Source organism: Cynoglossus semilaevis, chromosome 19, assembly GCF_000523025.1.
Source record: "Cynoglossus semilaevis isolate Cse_v1.0 chromosome 19, Cse_v1.0, whole genome shotgun sequence".
Classification (NCBI taxonomy): Eukaryota; Metazoa; Chordata; class Actinopteri; order Pleuronectiformes; family Cynoglossidae; genus Cynoglossus; species Cynoglossus semilaevis.
Genome location: NC_024325.1, coordinates 15,537,761 through 15,552,258, shown reverse-complemented (window position 1 = coordinate 15,552,258; position 14,498 = coordinate 15,537,761). Strand labels below are relative to the sequence as shown.

General features: G+C 42.0%; 1 protein-coding gene across 5 annotated transcripts in view; it reads left to right on the top strand.

The window, feature by feature from the left end:
- Positions 1-3,148: 3,148 nt before the first annotated feature.
- ltbp3 (latent transforming growth factor beta binding protein 3) overlaps positions 3,149-14,498 on the top strand; it is a 27,281-nt gene continuing 15,931 nt past the window's right edge. For all 5 annotated transcript variants that reach the window (XM_025065580.1, XM_025065579.1, XM_017041935.2 and 2 more), the window contains exon 1: positions 3,149-3,615. In XM_025065580.1, coding sequence (XP_024921348.1) covers positions 3,372-3,615 — 244 coding nt within the window. In that variant the 5' untranslated portion in view covers positions 3,149-3,371. The remainder of the gene's footprint in view (positions 3,616-14,498) is intronic.

The following is a 14,498-nucleotide window of genomic DNA, read 5'->3' as shown; positions in this document are numbered from 1 at the left end:
AAATTCTCTGGTTCATAAAGACATATTTATAACTTATTTTTGCAACGCCCCCTTTCGTACATTGGACTTTTGCCAAGCAACTCTTGATAACAGTTATTATTTTTCAACATTGATATTTCTATTGAAATGCTAATTATAATTTAAAATATGTTAAAAAAAAAATCAGTGGCATTTACCCGCTGGCGAACAATATTTTAAGTTTTGAACACATGGAAAAGCTTTTGTTTTTTCTACAGTCTTATAAGCAACTCTGTAAAAATCTGTAAATAAACAGCTAAAGTTAGCAAGACTAAAGGACTATTTCAGCAAAATATGAGCGATTGGCACAGATAGAGCTTAACTAAAACCAACCATGTGTTAGCACAGAAATATCAAAACGCAGCAAAACAAACCATTTGGAAAATCCACCTAAGCCTCATTCTTTAATGTAGTATTAGATTCTGTGGCACAGAGTTGACTGCGTAATCCAAAGACTCACAGGAAGAGCTACAGTAGGAACCTGTTTAGACACAGCAGACCACAAATGGGATTTGTTTGTGATGACATCAAGTTCAAACAAGTGATGTGAAGGAATCAGGTATTGCCCTCACATTGTATTTACATTACCTTCAAATACAGGTACAAATACTTATTAGTACAAACATGCTCCCGGAGTGTCTTCTCTCTGCTGTTGTTTTCCGGCCCTCTTGTTTATTTCTGTGTTGTAGTGCTCGTCTGCTCCAGTGTGTAATACTACGTTTCAGAGGAGGAAGTAATTATGCTGCATCAAAAGTACTGGTTGGATGTTTTATGAGCAACCTGCAGTTTATTTGTATTGTGTGAGTCTTGGCAGACGCCGGCGGCAGACTCTCAGGCAGGGAGACAGAAATGTGAGAGCGGCCTGTGAACTCTCCGTCAGACCATTCAGTTATTTCCTCAGTGACTGAAAGTAAACAGAGCGAGTCTTTCTCGCAGGAAGTGACTCAACTCTCTTTGTGTCTCTTACTCACTTTCACCCTTTTCGCTCGCACGTGACCCCGAACGCTGGCGGACCAACGGTGCTGCGCACTCACTTTCTCCAGTCAGAGTCTCAGGTCAGTGTGCTACAGCAGTCCAATCAGAGTTCTTCGTCTGTCTAGACTAAATACTCAACTGTCTGATTCACTCTCATGGTACAAAAGTGTTTTTTATTTTATTTAGTCAATTGTATGTGTGTGCAGTCAAACCTTTCATTTTCCTCCCTGGTATTTTTCTTTTAATTTCTGTGAACTTCGTCTGTTTGTTTGACTTTTATTCTCGTCAAAGAGCTGTAGATTCATTATGATGTGTTGGACAGGACACACTTTACAAGATTAACATCGCCTGGAGGAATAAGATGTTTCATGGAGCTGCTATATTTACTTAAAGCAGATCGTGTGTCAGGATTAAGGCTTCCACATTTAGTTTATGAGTGGGTTTAACTATTTTAAGATGTTAAATTAATTGCAATATTTAAAGGTAATGTCAGCTCAGTTGTATTTTGGCAATCGTCCTTGTCTGGTGCTTTTGCTGACTCCACTCCTCCGCTTTATTCTAGAACTGAAAACGCAACAAGAAGTTAAAGTTTAAAGGTACAGTATGAAGGCAAAATCTAACTTATTAGCTCATCAATAGTTAAATAGTCCTTATGTCAAAGCATAGGGGAGAATGTATATTCCCATATTTACGTCTTAAAACACATTAATACACATTTAGCCTGCCTATGTTTATCTGATATAGTAACAGTAGCAAAGCCAGCTGCCTTCACAGAGTCTCAGATAAGAGAGAAAATTTAGTAAAATAAAAAAACCTATTACCTTTAGCCTCATATACTGCTCAGAAGTTATAAATAAGGTTACAAACATCAAAAAGAGTTAATAGTTAGTCAAAATAACATAGTCAAACTACAACAAATGATCAACTAAGACACAGATCAGACTTAGCTGGAAGATAAGCTAAGCTAAATTAGCTACAGGTCAGGCTAAAAACACGGTAAACAAACAAATGAACACATACAACAAACTTCAGTTGGATACAAAGAAAATACAAAAATTGAATAAAATAGTCAAATATAATGTATTAGTGAAACTGCAACTAAAAACGTCATTATACACGGCTGAAAGTTAAGCTAAGCTAAATTAGCTACAAACCAGTTTGGAAAAAACACCATCAAACAAAATGACCACGTAAAATAAACATTAAATTTGACAAAGATATAGTAGAACATTTTAAACTATATCATAACCAAAACGTAGCCAAACGTGGGAATGGCTTTATTTATAGAATTATGTTGTTAAAATATATAAAATCTATTGAGGATTCTATCTTTAAAGGCGATTTTCTCACTCTTAATGTTTATCTTTAATGGTTTGAATTGTTTTCACAGATGTTAGTGTTTAATGTCTATATTTAAAAACGTTTTTTTTACTATTTTAAATTTAATGTCTATATTTAAAAACGTTTTTGTTTTTTTTTTACTATTTTAAATATGTTTCCACCTACTCTGCTGTAGGTCTTCACAGTTGACTTACGACAGACCAAACAATTTGTAGGTGTTTAAAATGCTTTACATTTTTTTCTTTTTTTCTTTCCTTTTTTTAACAACAAAATGTTCTGTTGTCTTCTATTCCATTCTGTAATTTTATATTGTTTTGATGACAAACAGAACACAGGTATATATTTAAAAAGTGAGTTGTGTTTTATTTCCAGCGTGTGTGTCAGTGCGGGGGCAGCAGAGGAGCAGGGAGGCGCAAGAGGGAGGGAGAGAAGTCGGGGAGAAATAACCAACAAGGAAACCACTTGAAGCTCTGCAGGCTGGCCCTTTGCCAGCTCCTCTCCGGAGAGGGTTGGCTCACTGCTGCTCCTCTCTCCTCCCTCTCCTCCTTCTCTCTTTCCCGAACCCACATACGCACTCCCTGCAACTCTCTCCACAGCAGCAGGCCACAAGGAGGAAGAGGCTCCGCTTGCTCAAAGGTGCGACACTTTGGAAAGAAGAGCGAGAAAAGTGAGGACAAACTCCCGAAGAGATGAACAGAGGCTCGTGTTTGGAGATGAAAACAAGAAGAAAGTGAGGCTTGTTTCCCCCCCCAGGTTTGAGGAGAGAAAACGGGAGGTTAGGAGGACGCTGTCTCCGCCGCAGTGAGCGGAGGCTGGGGTTTGGAGATGAAAACAAGAAGAAAGTGAGGCTTGTTTCCCCCCCCAGGTTTGAGGAGAGAAAACGGGAGGTTAGGAGGACGCTGTCTCCGCCGCATGAAACGCCAGAAAAAGAAAACTTGCTACCAAACAAAGCGGGAGTTTCTGAGCTGGACCTGAAGCTGAAGCCGAGGAGTGTGAATGTCTTGGGCTGAGTGTGAGCAGCAGTGAAGGATGCCAGGATGATGCCCTCCTCTCTGATCCTCCATCTGCTCGTCCTGTGGCTCAGTGGTCTCAGGCTGGTGCGCAGCGTCGAGCGCTCCTCCACCCGGGAGCGCTTCAAGGTGGTCATCGCTCCTCTCATCTGCAAGAGGATCTGCTTGAAGGGCCACTGCCAGAATACCTGCGAGCAAGGCAACAACACCACACTGATAGCTGAGAACGGACAGGGGGCAGACACGCTAATCGGACCGGGCTTCAGGGTTGGTGAGTAGGGATTTTAGTCCGGGATCCAGAAGGTGGTTCTGGTCATTTGTTTTTCTTTTGTGTGTTAGAAAGTAAATAAGTAAATAATGTTCACCAAAGCACTAAAGAAGGCCAGCGTTTTTGTTGTCATTTGACACTGACAGCAAGGTGGCAGAGTGGTTAGTGGTGTTGCTGTACTGCATATAGGTTACTGGTTCCCACACTCTGGTCGATTTCTTTCCTCTCACAGTCCAAAAACATGCAAACAATTAGTTTTTGCATTGTTCACTCCAAACTTTGGTGTGAATGAGTATTAGTTTTTGCATTGTTCACTCCAAACTAAACTTTGGTGTGAATGAGTGTAAATGGTTGTTCGACTGTGTATGACGCCCTGTGAGGGAATGGAGAACATTGCAGGATGTAACCGACAATTGATCACCTGTTATTTAGCCTAATATCAGGCCTTCGGCTAGTAGGCTTTGCTTTTAGGTCGCAAGTTGAACTGAAGGATGTGATGTTAGTAATGGCATTGAAAATGTACGGAAGAAATAACGAACAGAGAGTTTATTCAATTAGATTGTTGTCAGCAGTAAATAGAATAAACCTCATTTTCCTCTAAACGGGATCGTAGCTAACAATATAAACACTGTGAAGAAAACAATGAGTGACCAAGACATAAAAGCTGTTACGAAAGTGTGTACGTATTTCCAACACTTGAATGAATAATTTTGATTTGACCTAAACTGACTTAGCAGCAGGTTTCACAATCGCAATGTTGAGTTACCTGCATGGAAGGTGCAGCTGTCGGATCAGTAACACGCATTTGAGTAAAAATAAAACCGCTCTGGAAATAGACATTGTGAAGAAGAGGACACAGTGTTTCTTTAGTACCAGCGGACATTCTTTGTAACTATATCGCCCTTGTTTAAACTGTCATAAATAGAACCCATAGCCTAGTAACTGTGATTATCTGAAGATATTTGAAAACAACTCATTATTCATTATCTTTTTTTTATGCCCTAATGTCGTGCGCATTTCTGCTAAATAAATGTGCACCAGGCGGTACATATGAGAAAAAAAGATCCTTTACTGACACTTTCTCCTTAAAAGGTCGTATTTTCTTTCCCTGCGGCCCACGTCGCTGTAACACCAGCTGCTGATACCCAGCATGAATTCACGACTTATGTCAAGTGGCTATGAACTTTGCTTGGTGTGGTTACGGAGAGGTGAGGCGGGTTAAGGGTGGAAAATGCACCCGTAAATTACACTTTAATTAGTGAAGCACGGCTCATTACACAGCGTATAAACGCACACTGTGAGATCCATACCCCACCCCCACACCCCATCCACCCCGACCTCCACACCCTTGACTCCAGTGTCTGGTGGAGTCCGCTGAGTGCCGCCTTTGTGTGCTGTATCAGATCAGCTGCGGTGAGAGACGGAGACTTGGAGTCTACGTCAGTCTCCGACACAGAACCGACTCTCACTGCTTTGCTTTGCTCTGTCCAGCTGAGCTTAGGAAGGAGATAAGGCACAAGATGAGACAGAGGGAGAGAGAGGGAGAGTGAGGGAGAGTCTGTGAACTTTGGTCTTCAACCCCAGTCTTTACTGATATGTATTAAAACGCGTGCCATCCAACCACTGAGCTGTGCTCCATTAGAGATTAAAAACACAAACGCAGACAGGAATGTCATTACTGCTCAGATGAAAAAACCTGTCTCCACCCGCTGCTGCGATTTACTGTATTATGAAAACATTAACTGAGCAGTAGGAGGGAGGGTTTGTTTTCTCTGGGAAATAAAAAAAAAAAAAAAAAAAAAAAACGGTCATGTGACCTGCGTGTGGGTACTCGTCACAGGTAAGCTCATTGTAATACTGTAAATAAGGAAATTGCTGTACACAAGGAAACTTTAGTGGTGAGATGTTCTTTGTTGAATTGTTACATCAATTCGCCATTAAAGATGTAGCTCCTATGTTGAATTGTTACATCAATTCGCCATTATTTTCCTCCTATTTAGAGGAAAATCAATTTTTTTTTTTGCCAGAAACGAAAAATGTTAGGGCTGTTTTCTCAGAAATGTACGTTCTAACAAAAATAATTTCACAACCAGTGGAGCCGCTTCCTGTCTACCTTTGGTGGCGTCACTTTTGCGACCAAGTGGCTACATCCGTTTCTTAAATACAGTCTATCATTTAGTCCTCATGTCTTTCTTTTTCTGTGCAGCACAGTCTATAACTAAAATCCTGCAAAAAAAAACAAAACCCTTGCACTGTAATTACAGCAGGCATTTAATTCTGTCAGTAATATTTGATTATGCAGAAAAACAAGTCAAAGTGAATGATGATGCGTTCAAGTGACGGTTTGATTCTATTGTGCACGGCCGTTCATAAATAAAATAAAATAAAAGACAGAGGTTTTGTAAATGATGTCATTAGTAGCAAATGCTGTCAGTAAAAATAAAAGTAAGATAAGAAATTTGATAAAAAGCAGCAGCTCGTGATGCAACAGTATCATGTACCGTAGGCATCACAGTAGGCCCAAAAAAAAACAACCAAAACCAAAAAACAAACAAACATTCTTCTGTGTTGCTCAACAGAGATTTAAAAAAAAAAAAAAAACCTCAGCTGCTTTGCAAAAGTTGCGTAATTGTTGCCTTTTTTAAAAAGAAATATATATTTTTTGACCAACTGTAAAATGATCAAACTCTGCTGCTGCTGCAGGGCAGCGGCAGTAAAAGAGTGATTTATACAGTATGTGCGCACGTATACATCTGTGGAGAAGCCAATTAAGACGCAGGTTAAGAATAAGTTTTGCGAGGTTCTAACTTTGCGTGGCGTGGTTGTGGTGCCTTTTTACACTTATCACACTGTAAAGTTGTGCCGTCCACAGGAGGTTTGTGATGCAGCTGCAGTCGCTCCAGCTGTTTTCTTCACTGAGCTCCGAGTGATCCTACGTTTACTGTAGCACCGTGACAGAACTCTTCCTTTTTACCACTGACGCAGGCCAAGACTTTGCTCATACCGAGCCGGGCTTCCTTCAAAGTCACTTCCCCCCCCCCATCTGCCGTGCTGGATTTTCGGGGGCTGTTGCCGCAAATAATCTGAAAGAGACCGAGATCTGAAATTCCAGAAATACTTTGCGTTTGTGCTTCACATTCTGTCTGGGGAGTGAATCTGTTCTGGAGTACAGTCACCTGTCTCCTGGATATCACAGAGCGGGTGTCGAGTGTCTGGGAATACTGTACTGGGTTTGAGGGGAAATGTGTGATGTTCAGCGTCAGGCCTGGAATGTGCTGCGGACAAGTGGAAATTTCTCTCTCCTGTGTCAAAACGGCCACGGCTGTAGCTGAGACAATACAAAGACTTTTTTTTTTTTTCTCAGTGATTCTGACGTCACAGCAAAAATGACTCAAACCAAACCTTCTGTGCCGGTTTGGGAAAGTACAGAAATAAGTCTCAGTGTCCTGGTTTACCTCAGTGCTACAGAGGGATTTCACAGTTGAAAAGTAAACAAGTTTTGGTTGTGTTTCATAAACAGGCTGAGAGGGGGTTTTAGTGGGATTCTATATCTGTGCTTTAACCCAGTGTATGGAGATAAAGAAAGTTGCTCTGTGTAGCCCAGTAGACATTTAGTATGTTGGTTGGAATTACATGGTGGAGAATGGATGGATGGTTGGATTCATGGATAGACGGATGGACGGGTTGATGGGTTGATTCCCATTTGTAGCCTTAACATGAAAACATGGAGAAAATCAACTGGACGATTGAGAATTATTTTTTAGTTTTAAAAATTTGATACATTTCTGTCATAAGTGCTAGGATGGAAATTCTGCAGTAACATTGTGCCTTTAAGGGCTGAGGAAATAAATCAGACATGTACATGTAAATACGACATACATGTCATCACTGGCAGTTATGTCCAGGATCATTTATTCACCGTAGAAACCACGCTGTGGAATCTCTAAGAAGGTCTCTACGGTCGCAGAGGTGGAAAATGTCTTTGCATAAACACAAAAAATTCTCTGCAATCCAATCGAACCATAAATGTCAATTAGGAGCTGTGCGAGTGTGTGTGTGCGTACGTGTGTGTGACGACCACCCAGATGTGGAGCATAGCAGATCTTCTCAGGCTGCTCTCGCACCAGGACAAATCACCTGGATGACAGGCAGCTTTGTAGTTTATGAGCTGTCGGACAGCTGAGCGTCAGACGTCGCAGGACGTTGTTTTAGGGTCAAGTTAGTCGGCGGATAGACGAGTCTTTGGGAACAGGTTTGTTTAAAGTGAAGTGTGTTCACGAAACATCACAGCTCTGGAAGTGAGCATCTGTCTTTATACTTTACACATGTTCTCTCTGCTCCGCAGCTCATACCACATATTTAGGAGATTAGGAAACTTTATCACTGACAGATCAACACTCGACAAATTCAAATGTGCTGCAGTAAAGTCAAATGTAGCGCTTGTTCTCCGCTCAGATGTGTCCAGGAAATCCACATGTCACAGAAGGATCAATATTTCTCTTGTACACTCGGATCGGACCAAAGCAACGGAAAGTTGAAATGCTCCCAGGCGCGTTGGCAGGCGGGAGGGGAGTTGAAACTTTTACGGCCGAGCGTGCACTGCTTTTTCTTCTCTCTCTTTTTTTTTTTTTTTTTTTTTTTCCCTTCTGCCATTCCACTCCGTGTGTATGGAAGTCATCACGGTGCTCAGGGTGGAGGCTGAGGCATTAGTTTTTATGTGCATCTACTGTTGTTAATTTACTTTTCACAGAGAATCAGGGCAGAGAAAAAGGCCGAGAAGAAGGATTGTATGTGACAATGGTGGAAATCCTTCGTTGCAGTATTTAAGGTTTTTCTGGACTGGAGGAAGCGATAAAGTCGACTTTGGAAGTTTTTTTTTTTCTAACTGATACTTTTGGTTTTGTTTTGCTTCGGAAGTTTGAGCGGTGACACAACTGTGGCAGATTATAGTGGTGCGGAGTGGCCGTGTTGTTTTCACATTTATAAATGTTAAGAAAGTTAAGAAATGGGCAGATCAGAGGTACAGTCTGGAGATAAAGTTGTAGACGGGAGGTGGAGATGGTTTGGACACGTGTTGATATTGGACCGAGGATGTTAGGAGATGGAGTTGCCAATGAGGATCAGATTTGTTTTCCTGTTTCCTCCCATTTCCAAAGATCAGACTGAATTATGGCAACTGAATTATTCTGAAGCTGTTTATTTAAATGTTTTGGGTTTTTTTTGCCTGCAGTTTTGATGTCACCTGAACCTGTTGACCAGCAGCTGAAAGCTGTTTCTGTGATCTCCTCCGTATGTTTCAACAAACAAGCTGTTGTTTTCTGACCTCAGCAAAAAATCAGTAAAAAAAACAAAAACATACTGTAATCTTTCTGTAGTTTTTTTTTTCTTCTCAACATGGCCACAGAATCTTGTCCCAGACCTTGTCCTTCATAAATGTGCTGGGCTCTCAGCCCTTTTTCTAAAGTAAATATAAAGCCCTGGGGTGGGGGGTGGGGGGGAGGACTTAGCCATGAGAAGTGCAAATTTCTATTTCTATTTCAGGATTTCCCCTGTGGTGCTGATTTTAGAGCAAAGTGACAGTAGTACTGCTGTGGTTTGTTTTGGGTTCTCCGTGACATGGGTCAAAGGTCCATGGGAGTTTGACAAATGAAGTTAGTCAAACATGGATGGAGCAGCTTCGGTTCGTCTTTATTTGGTAGCTTTTGGAGTTTATTTTAACTTTCTGGCCTCTCTACAAACCAGTGCAAACAATGCAGTGCTGTTGGTTTTTAGGTCGGGATCAAACTCAGGGACGTGGAGGGACACGGCCTGTGTGTCACTAACAACTCACACACACACGTTGGTAATCCATATAATTTAAGATCGTTTAATCGTACTGTTGTCAGGCTATGAAATTGTTGGCAGATTAGACTATTTTTTTGTCTTTAAAAACTTGTTTAAAAATAAGAAAATGTATAAAATGAAAATGTCAACATCCATCCATTCATTATCCACTGCATAATCAAGGCCTGGTTTAAAGTTTTCTTTTTGACTTTTCTGGCCTGAATAATTGAGTGCGGCCTTCAGTAGCATCGTGGAGAATAAAAATGAGGAGTTATTTAGATTATTTATTTTACTTAAATAAATGATTTATCAGCCAATAGATTTTTTTTCTGTAGAGCTTGTTGTCTTATTTACTAGCTCAAGGTCAAGGTCACGACAGGAGGCGATGCGTATGACTGTCTGGGCCGTCAGACAAAGTAGAAGCCACGGTTATGTTGGTGATTTAAATCATATATATATATATATAAACTATAACATTACCATGGCTATCAGATAGCTACTTCATATATGGTCCCTGATTGGTGTTCATCATCAAACTGTGTTTGTGTGTCACCTGATGCCAAAGGTTTTGGTTGGACATGTAAACAAACTGGGCCACAAGGTGGCAGCGTGAATACTCTACTCTTTATCTATTACTATTAACCAATAACTATTGGTGTCAATGTGATATGAATGTGTATATGGTGCTTGGCCCTGAGATGGACTGGTCCTGTCACCTGAGGACTGCGCCCCCTGTGTGGCAGAAGATGAATAAATATATTATTTTAAAAAGTTTAAAAAGTGAATTCCGCGACCAGCTGACCTTTAGCTGCATAAAAACTTCCAGTGTGGCTCAGGTTTTTTTTTTAGCTCACACTGATCCTGGCTTTATTGAGCCCAGGTTTGCTGTTAGACTCGGGATCTTCTGCTGCCTGGAATCAAAGCTCCAAATTTGCAGGTTTGCGAAAAGCATCACAGTAAATTCACTTTGTCAAATGAAGTGGCAATTAGTGTTTTTTTTGTGTGTGTGTAGTCTTCGTGCGTGCAGCTCGGTGTGCTGCGGGGAGCGGTGTAGTGAATCCAGCTCAAACAAACAGCCGTCTTTGCCATCTTTAACACTCTCCTCCCATTTGCTTAGCGAGGGGGGAGAAACGGAGCACAGTTATTTAAAGCTGCTCCAAGGAATGTGAGTGCAGGGGACTTCACCCGCTCCGTGCTGGACCCCGGCGCTGCAGCCATCAGCCAGGGTAAACACAACACCACAGAACCTTACCTACCCTGCCCTACCCTGCCGTGCCGTGCCGTGCTGACTGAGGTGGATCCCACAGGGCAGGTATCTGACATAATCTCAGCAGAGCACTGTCAGCACTCCTCGACGTTACTGCCCTTCACTCCCTATAGCGGTGTGGGGGGGCGGCGGGGGGTTTTTAGACACTCATTACGTGACATCATCCAGATTTATGCCCAGATCCTGTCTGACTCTCGCTGGCTCTTGTTCCCATTCACATCTCTGCCGGAGGGGAGTGACAGGATCCGTGCCCACCCAACAAAAAAAAAAAAAAGCCTTTTTCACTTTATATTTTTTGTGAAATTATTCAGATATGGACCGGTCCAGGCCTGGTCCGTTCCTGATGTCGCGTGCTTTGTTTTCTCTCTAGTGGTTTTTCCCCCCGTTGTCATCACCTCGGGTCTGAAAGCTTAACAAAGTGTCGTTTTAACTGACACTGAGGGAGTAATGAAAGCCTTTGGTGATGGTGGTGAACTCTGGAGAGGTCAGTACTATTGTTTGGACGGTTGAGGCTGAAGCCACGCCGTTTCAGAGGAGGACGGGAGAAGCACAGAGAGAGAGAGAGAGAGAGGGAGAGAGAGCTCTGCAGGGTGTATACAGGTTTGTCTTTTTAAAAGCCAGTGATTATGTCATTTACTCCCAGAGTCTGCCTCAGCAGCAGCAGCAGCAGCAGCAGCAGCAGCAGCAGTCTGACCTCTTTCATATGTCGCTCTTTCTCACTTTGTGTGGTATGTGGTCGCACATTGATGGTAGGCGTATTTGGGAATGTGGTTTCCTGCTGTGAACCTGACGGTAAACGCAAGCACGTCATGCCATGATCGCCGTCCTCCCCCGTCCACCCCCCCGATTCTGTCCAGAAACAGTAGCTGCGCAGTGACGTGTCTCTGATGGTTTATTTAACCAAGAGACTTCCCTCAGCTCTGACGAGTTTGTGTTTATTTACTAATTCACCTGCTTCGTTCCTCCTCCGTCATCACTCATCCTTAAAGAAAAAAAAAACCTTTCAGAGTAAAAGTCCATATTTATCATCAAAGCGAGAGACCTTGAGCGGTGAAGGAGATTTTCACGTGCGTCTTTCTTCGATTCCTTCAAGTAAATCAGCACTGTGTTCAACTAAACAGGCCGCGGTTTTCCCAACCAACAGTAAATGTGATCCAGACTGGGTCTGAATCACATTTGAGTGAAAGTGACTGAAGAAGACGTCAGCACTGACTGTGAGTGTGTGCAAAACAAAGGCACAGATCATACGTGGTCGTTTCATCTGTGCAGTGGGAAAAACGATCGTCTGCAGGAGCCTGGAGCTCACGCAGCCGGGGAACTTTTCTGCTGTGGTTTTAAGACTGTAATTTGTTGTTTTTGCGCAGGGAGCTTCAGCAGCAGCAGCAGTAGCAGCAGCAGCAGCAGCAGTGGCTGGACAGAAGGAGGGAGGAGTTGATGCTGCGTCACCTCCAGACAGACAGACAGACAGACAGAGACCACAACACTGTCCCTATCTTTTTTATCCCTAATCTTTCATTTTCTTTCCTTCCTCATTCATTTTCATTTTTCTTTTTTTTTTTCTTTATCCTTCTTTCTTTTCCCTTTCTTCCCTGATCATTCATTTTCATTTTTCTTTTACAATTTGTCTGATCCCCCCATCCCCCCCATCCCCCCCATCCTTTGTTTCTTCTGTTTCTGTCCTTTCTTCCTCCTTTTCTCCTACCTTTTCATACTCCTCCACCCTTCCTTCCTTCCTTCCTCCCTTTCCTCCTTCGTTCTTCCTTATTTTCTTGTTTCTGTAGTTGGCATACCATTTTTCCTATACTTTCTTTCTTCCTTTGATCCATCATCCTCCTCTTTCTTTCTTTCTTTCCTTCTTTCTTTCTTTCCTTCTTTCTTTCTTTCTTTCTTTCTTTCTTTCTCTCTTCCTTTCTTTCTTTCAGTCTCTTATGCAGTTAGACATGCTTAATAAGCAGTTCAGGAATGTATGCAGTATTTTTTTCCATGAAGAAAAAAGAAAAAGGTTTTGGAAATTACAATAATCCAGAGGCAGCGTCATACTTCTCTCTGGGTTTCACATCTCTCTCCTCTGTGTTTTATTTTTTTTTTCTCCAGCTTTATTCCCTCTCTTTCTCAGATATTCTCTCCTCAGGTCTAATGCACCGACTTCTCCGTCTGTGAATGGATCTGTGTGGAGAATCATGACACTCGCACTCATATGAAGAGTTTAAAGACCATCTTTCCTCTCCTTTCTCTGCCCATCTTTGTTCACTTCACTTCTCCCGTCGACTCCGAGGCGAGCGCTGCCTGGGAAAATTATATGCTTCCCGATTGTCTTGGAACGTGTCTGCGAGCTGAGAGCTGGAGTTCAATATTAAATTAGCCCTGAAAGGCTGAGAGAGATAAAGTGAAACCCTGCGTGTTTTCATAGCTTAACTGAATCCATGTGCAAAAAACCAGGCCGTATTTCTGCGATGTAAAAACAGGGCGTCATCTTTCCCATCTTTACGTCGACCGTGAATTACTAGAATTCACAGAGCAGATACAGGATGAGTGATGACGGAATGGAACCCTGCGCCGTTCCTGTTTAATCCCTGTATTTTATTTTTTTGACGAGACAGGGGTTGAACGTGAGGCCCGTGGGTAATTATTCTTTCAAGTTCACAAGCCCCCACCCTCGCTGTGTGCCTCCCGCTCCCCCTGCCACCCCCGCCCATTCATGTTGATGCCTCACAGTCATTCATACATCAGTGTCACAGAATAAACGTGTAGGAGCTTTTTGATTCCCTAATAACGTGCCACCTCAGGAGTCTCAGGAATGCGTTAGATGTGCAAAGACAAAGGTGCGGTTCGCTGCCGAGGCCCCGGACGCCTGCAGGTCGCTGCAGTGCGAGGAGAGTCTGTGATATCTCAGGTCATAAATTCCTTCTAATAAACCGGGAGGTGATGATTTAAATGGAAAGTCCACTGGAAATTAAAATTCTTGTTGCTGCTCTCGGTGTTTATGGTGGTGCGATCACTCAACCTCAGGAACTCCTCCACCGCACACACACACACAGACACACACACACACAGACCAACACGCCCATTCACGTAGAGGTTCTGCAGAAGACATTAGTCTATGCATTGGCAGTGATGTGTTCAGATGTAGGAGACAGATGTGGAGCAGAGGCGTCGTTTGTATGTTTTTACAGCGCTCACTTTAAAACAGTCCTCCTGGATTCATGGAGACAAAGAGAAAGGAGAAAATTACATTAAAAACCACGTTCAGGCATCAGGATATTTATAGTCAGAATATAGTGCAGTAAAATTCTATCATTATGTTGTTTGGAGCCTAAATTTGATGCCTTGTGGGAATGAACGCCGAGCCATTTTCCTATAAACGTCTGCATTTAACTTCCTACTGTGTTGTTTGAATTTAGACCCTGCTGCAGTCAGACACAATTGGTTTTGATAGGATGTTTAAACTTGTGTTAACGCAGAGAGAGAAACAACATGGAAACCAGACGAGGAGAAAAGACAAGATTAATCATAAACAAGACAAAGTGAGTCCAGAATTATGACAGAGACAGGGTGGGAAAAAAAATACCATGACTAAGTATGAAGTATGACTTAGTCATGGCTACAGGACTGGAAGCAGTCATTCCAAGAAATTATTCTTTTTTTTTTTTAAATCTTATTTCTGGCATAAAATATGAGAATACTTCTGTTTTTGCAGTAGTTTCTGATTAAAAAATACCAAAATAAGAGAGAAAAAAAATTCCAATTTTTATTTGTAAAATTCTCACTATGTCTGAATGGAGCTCAATAGAAAAAT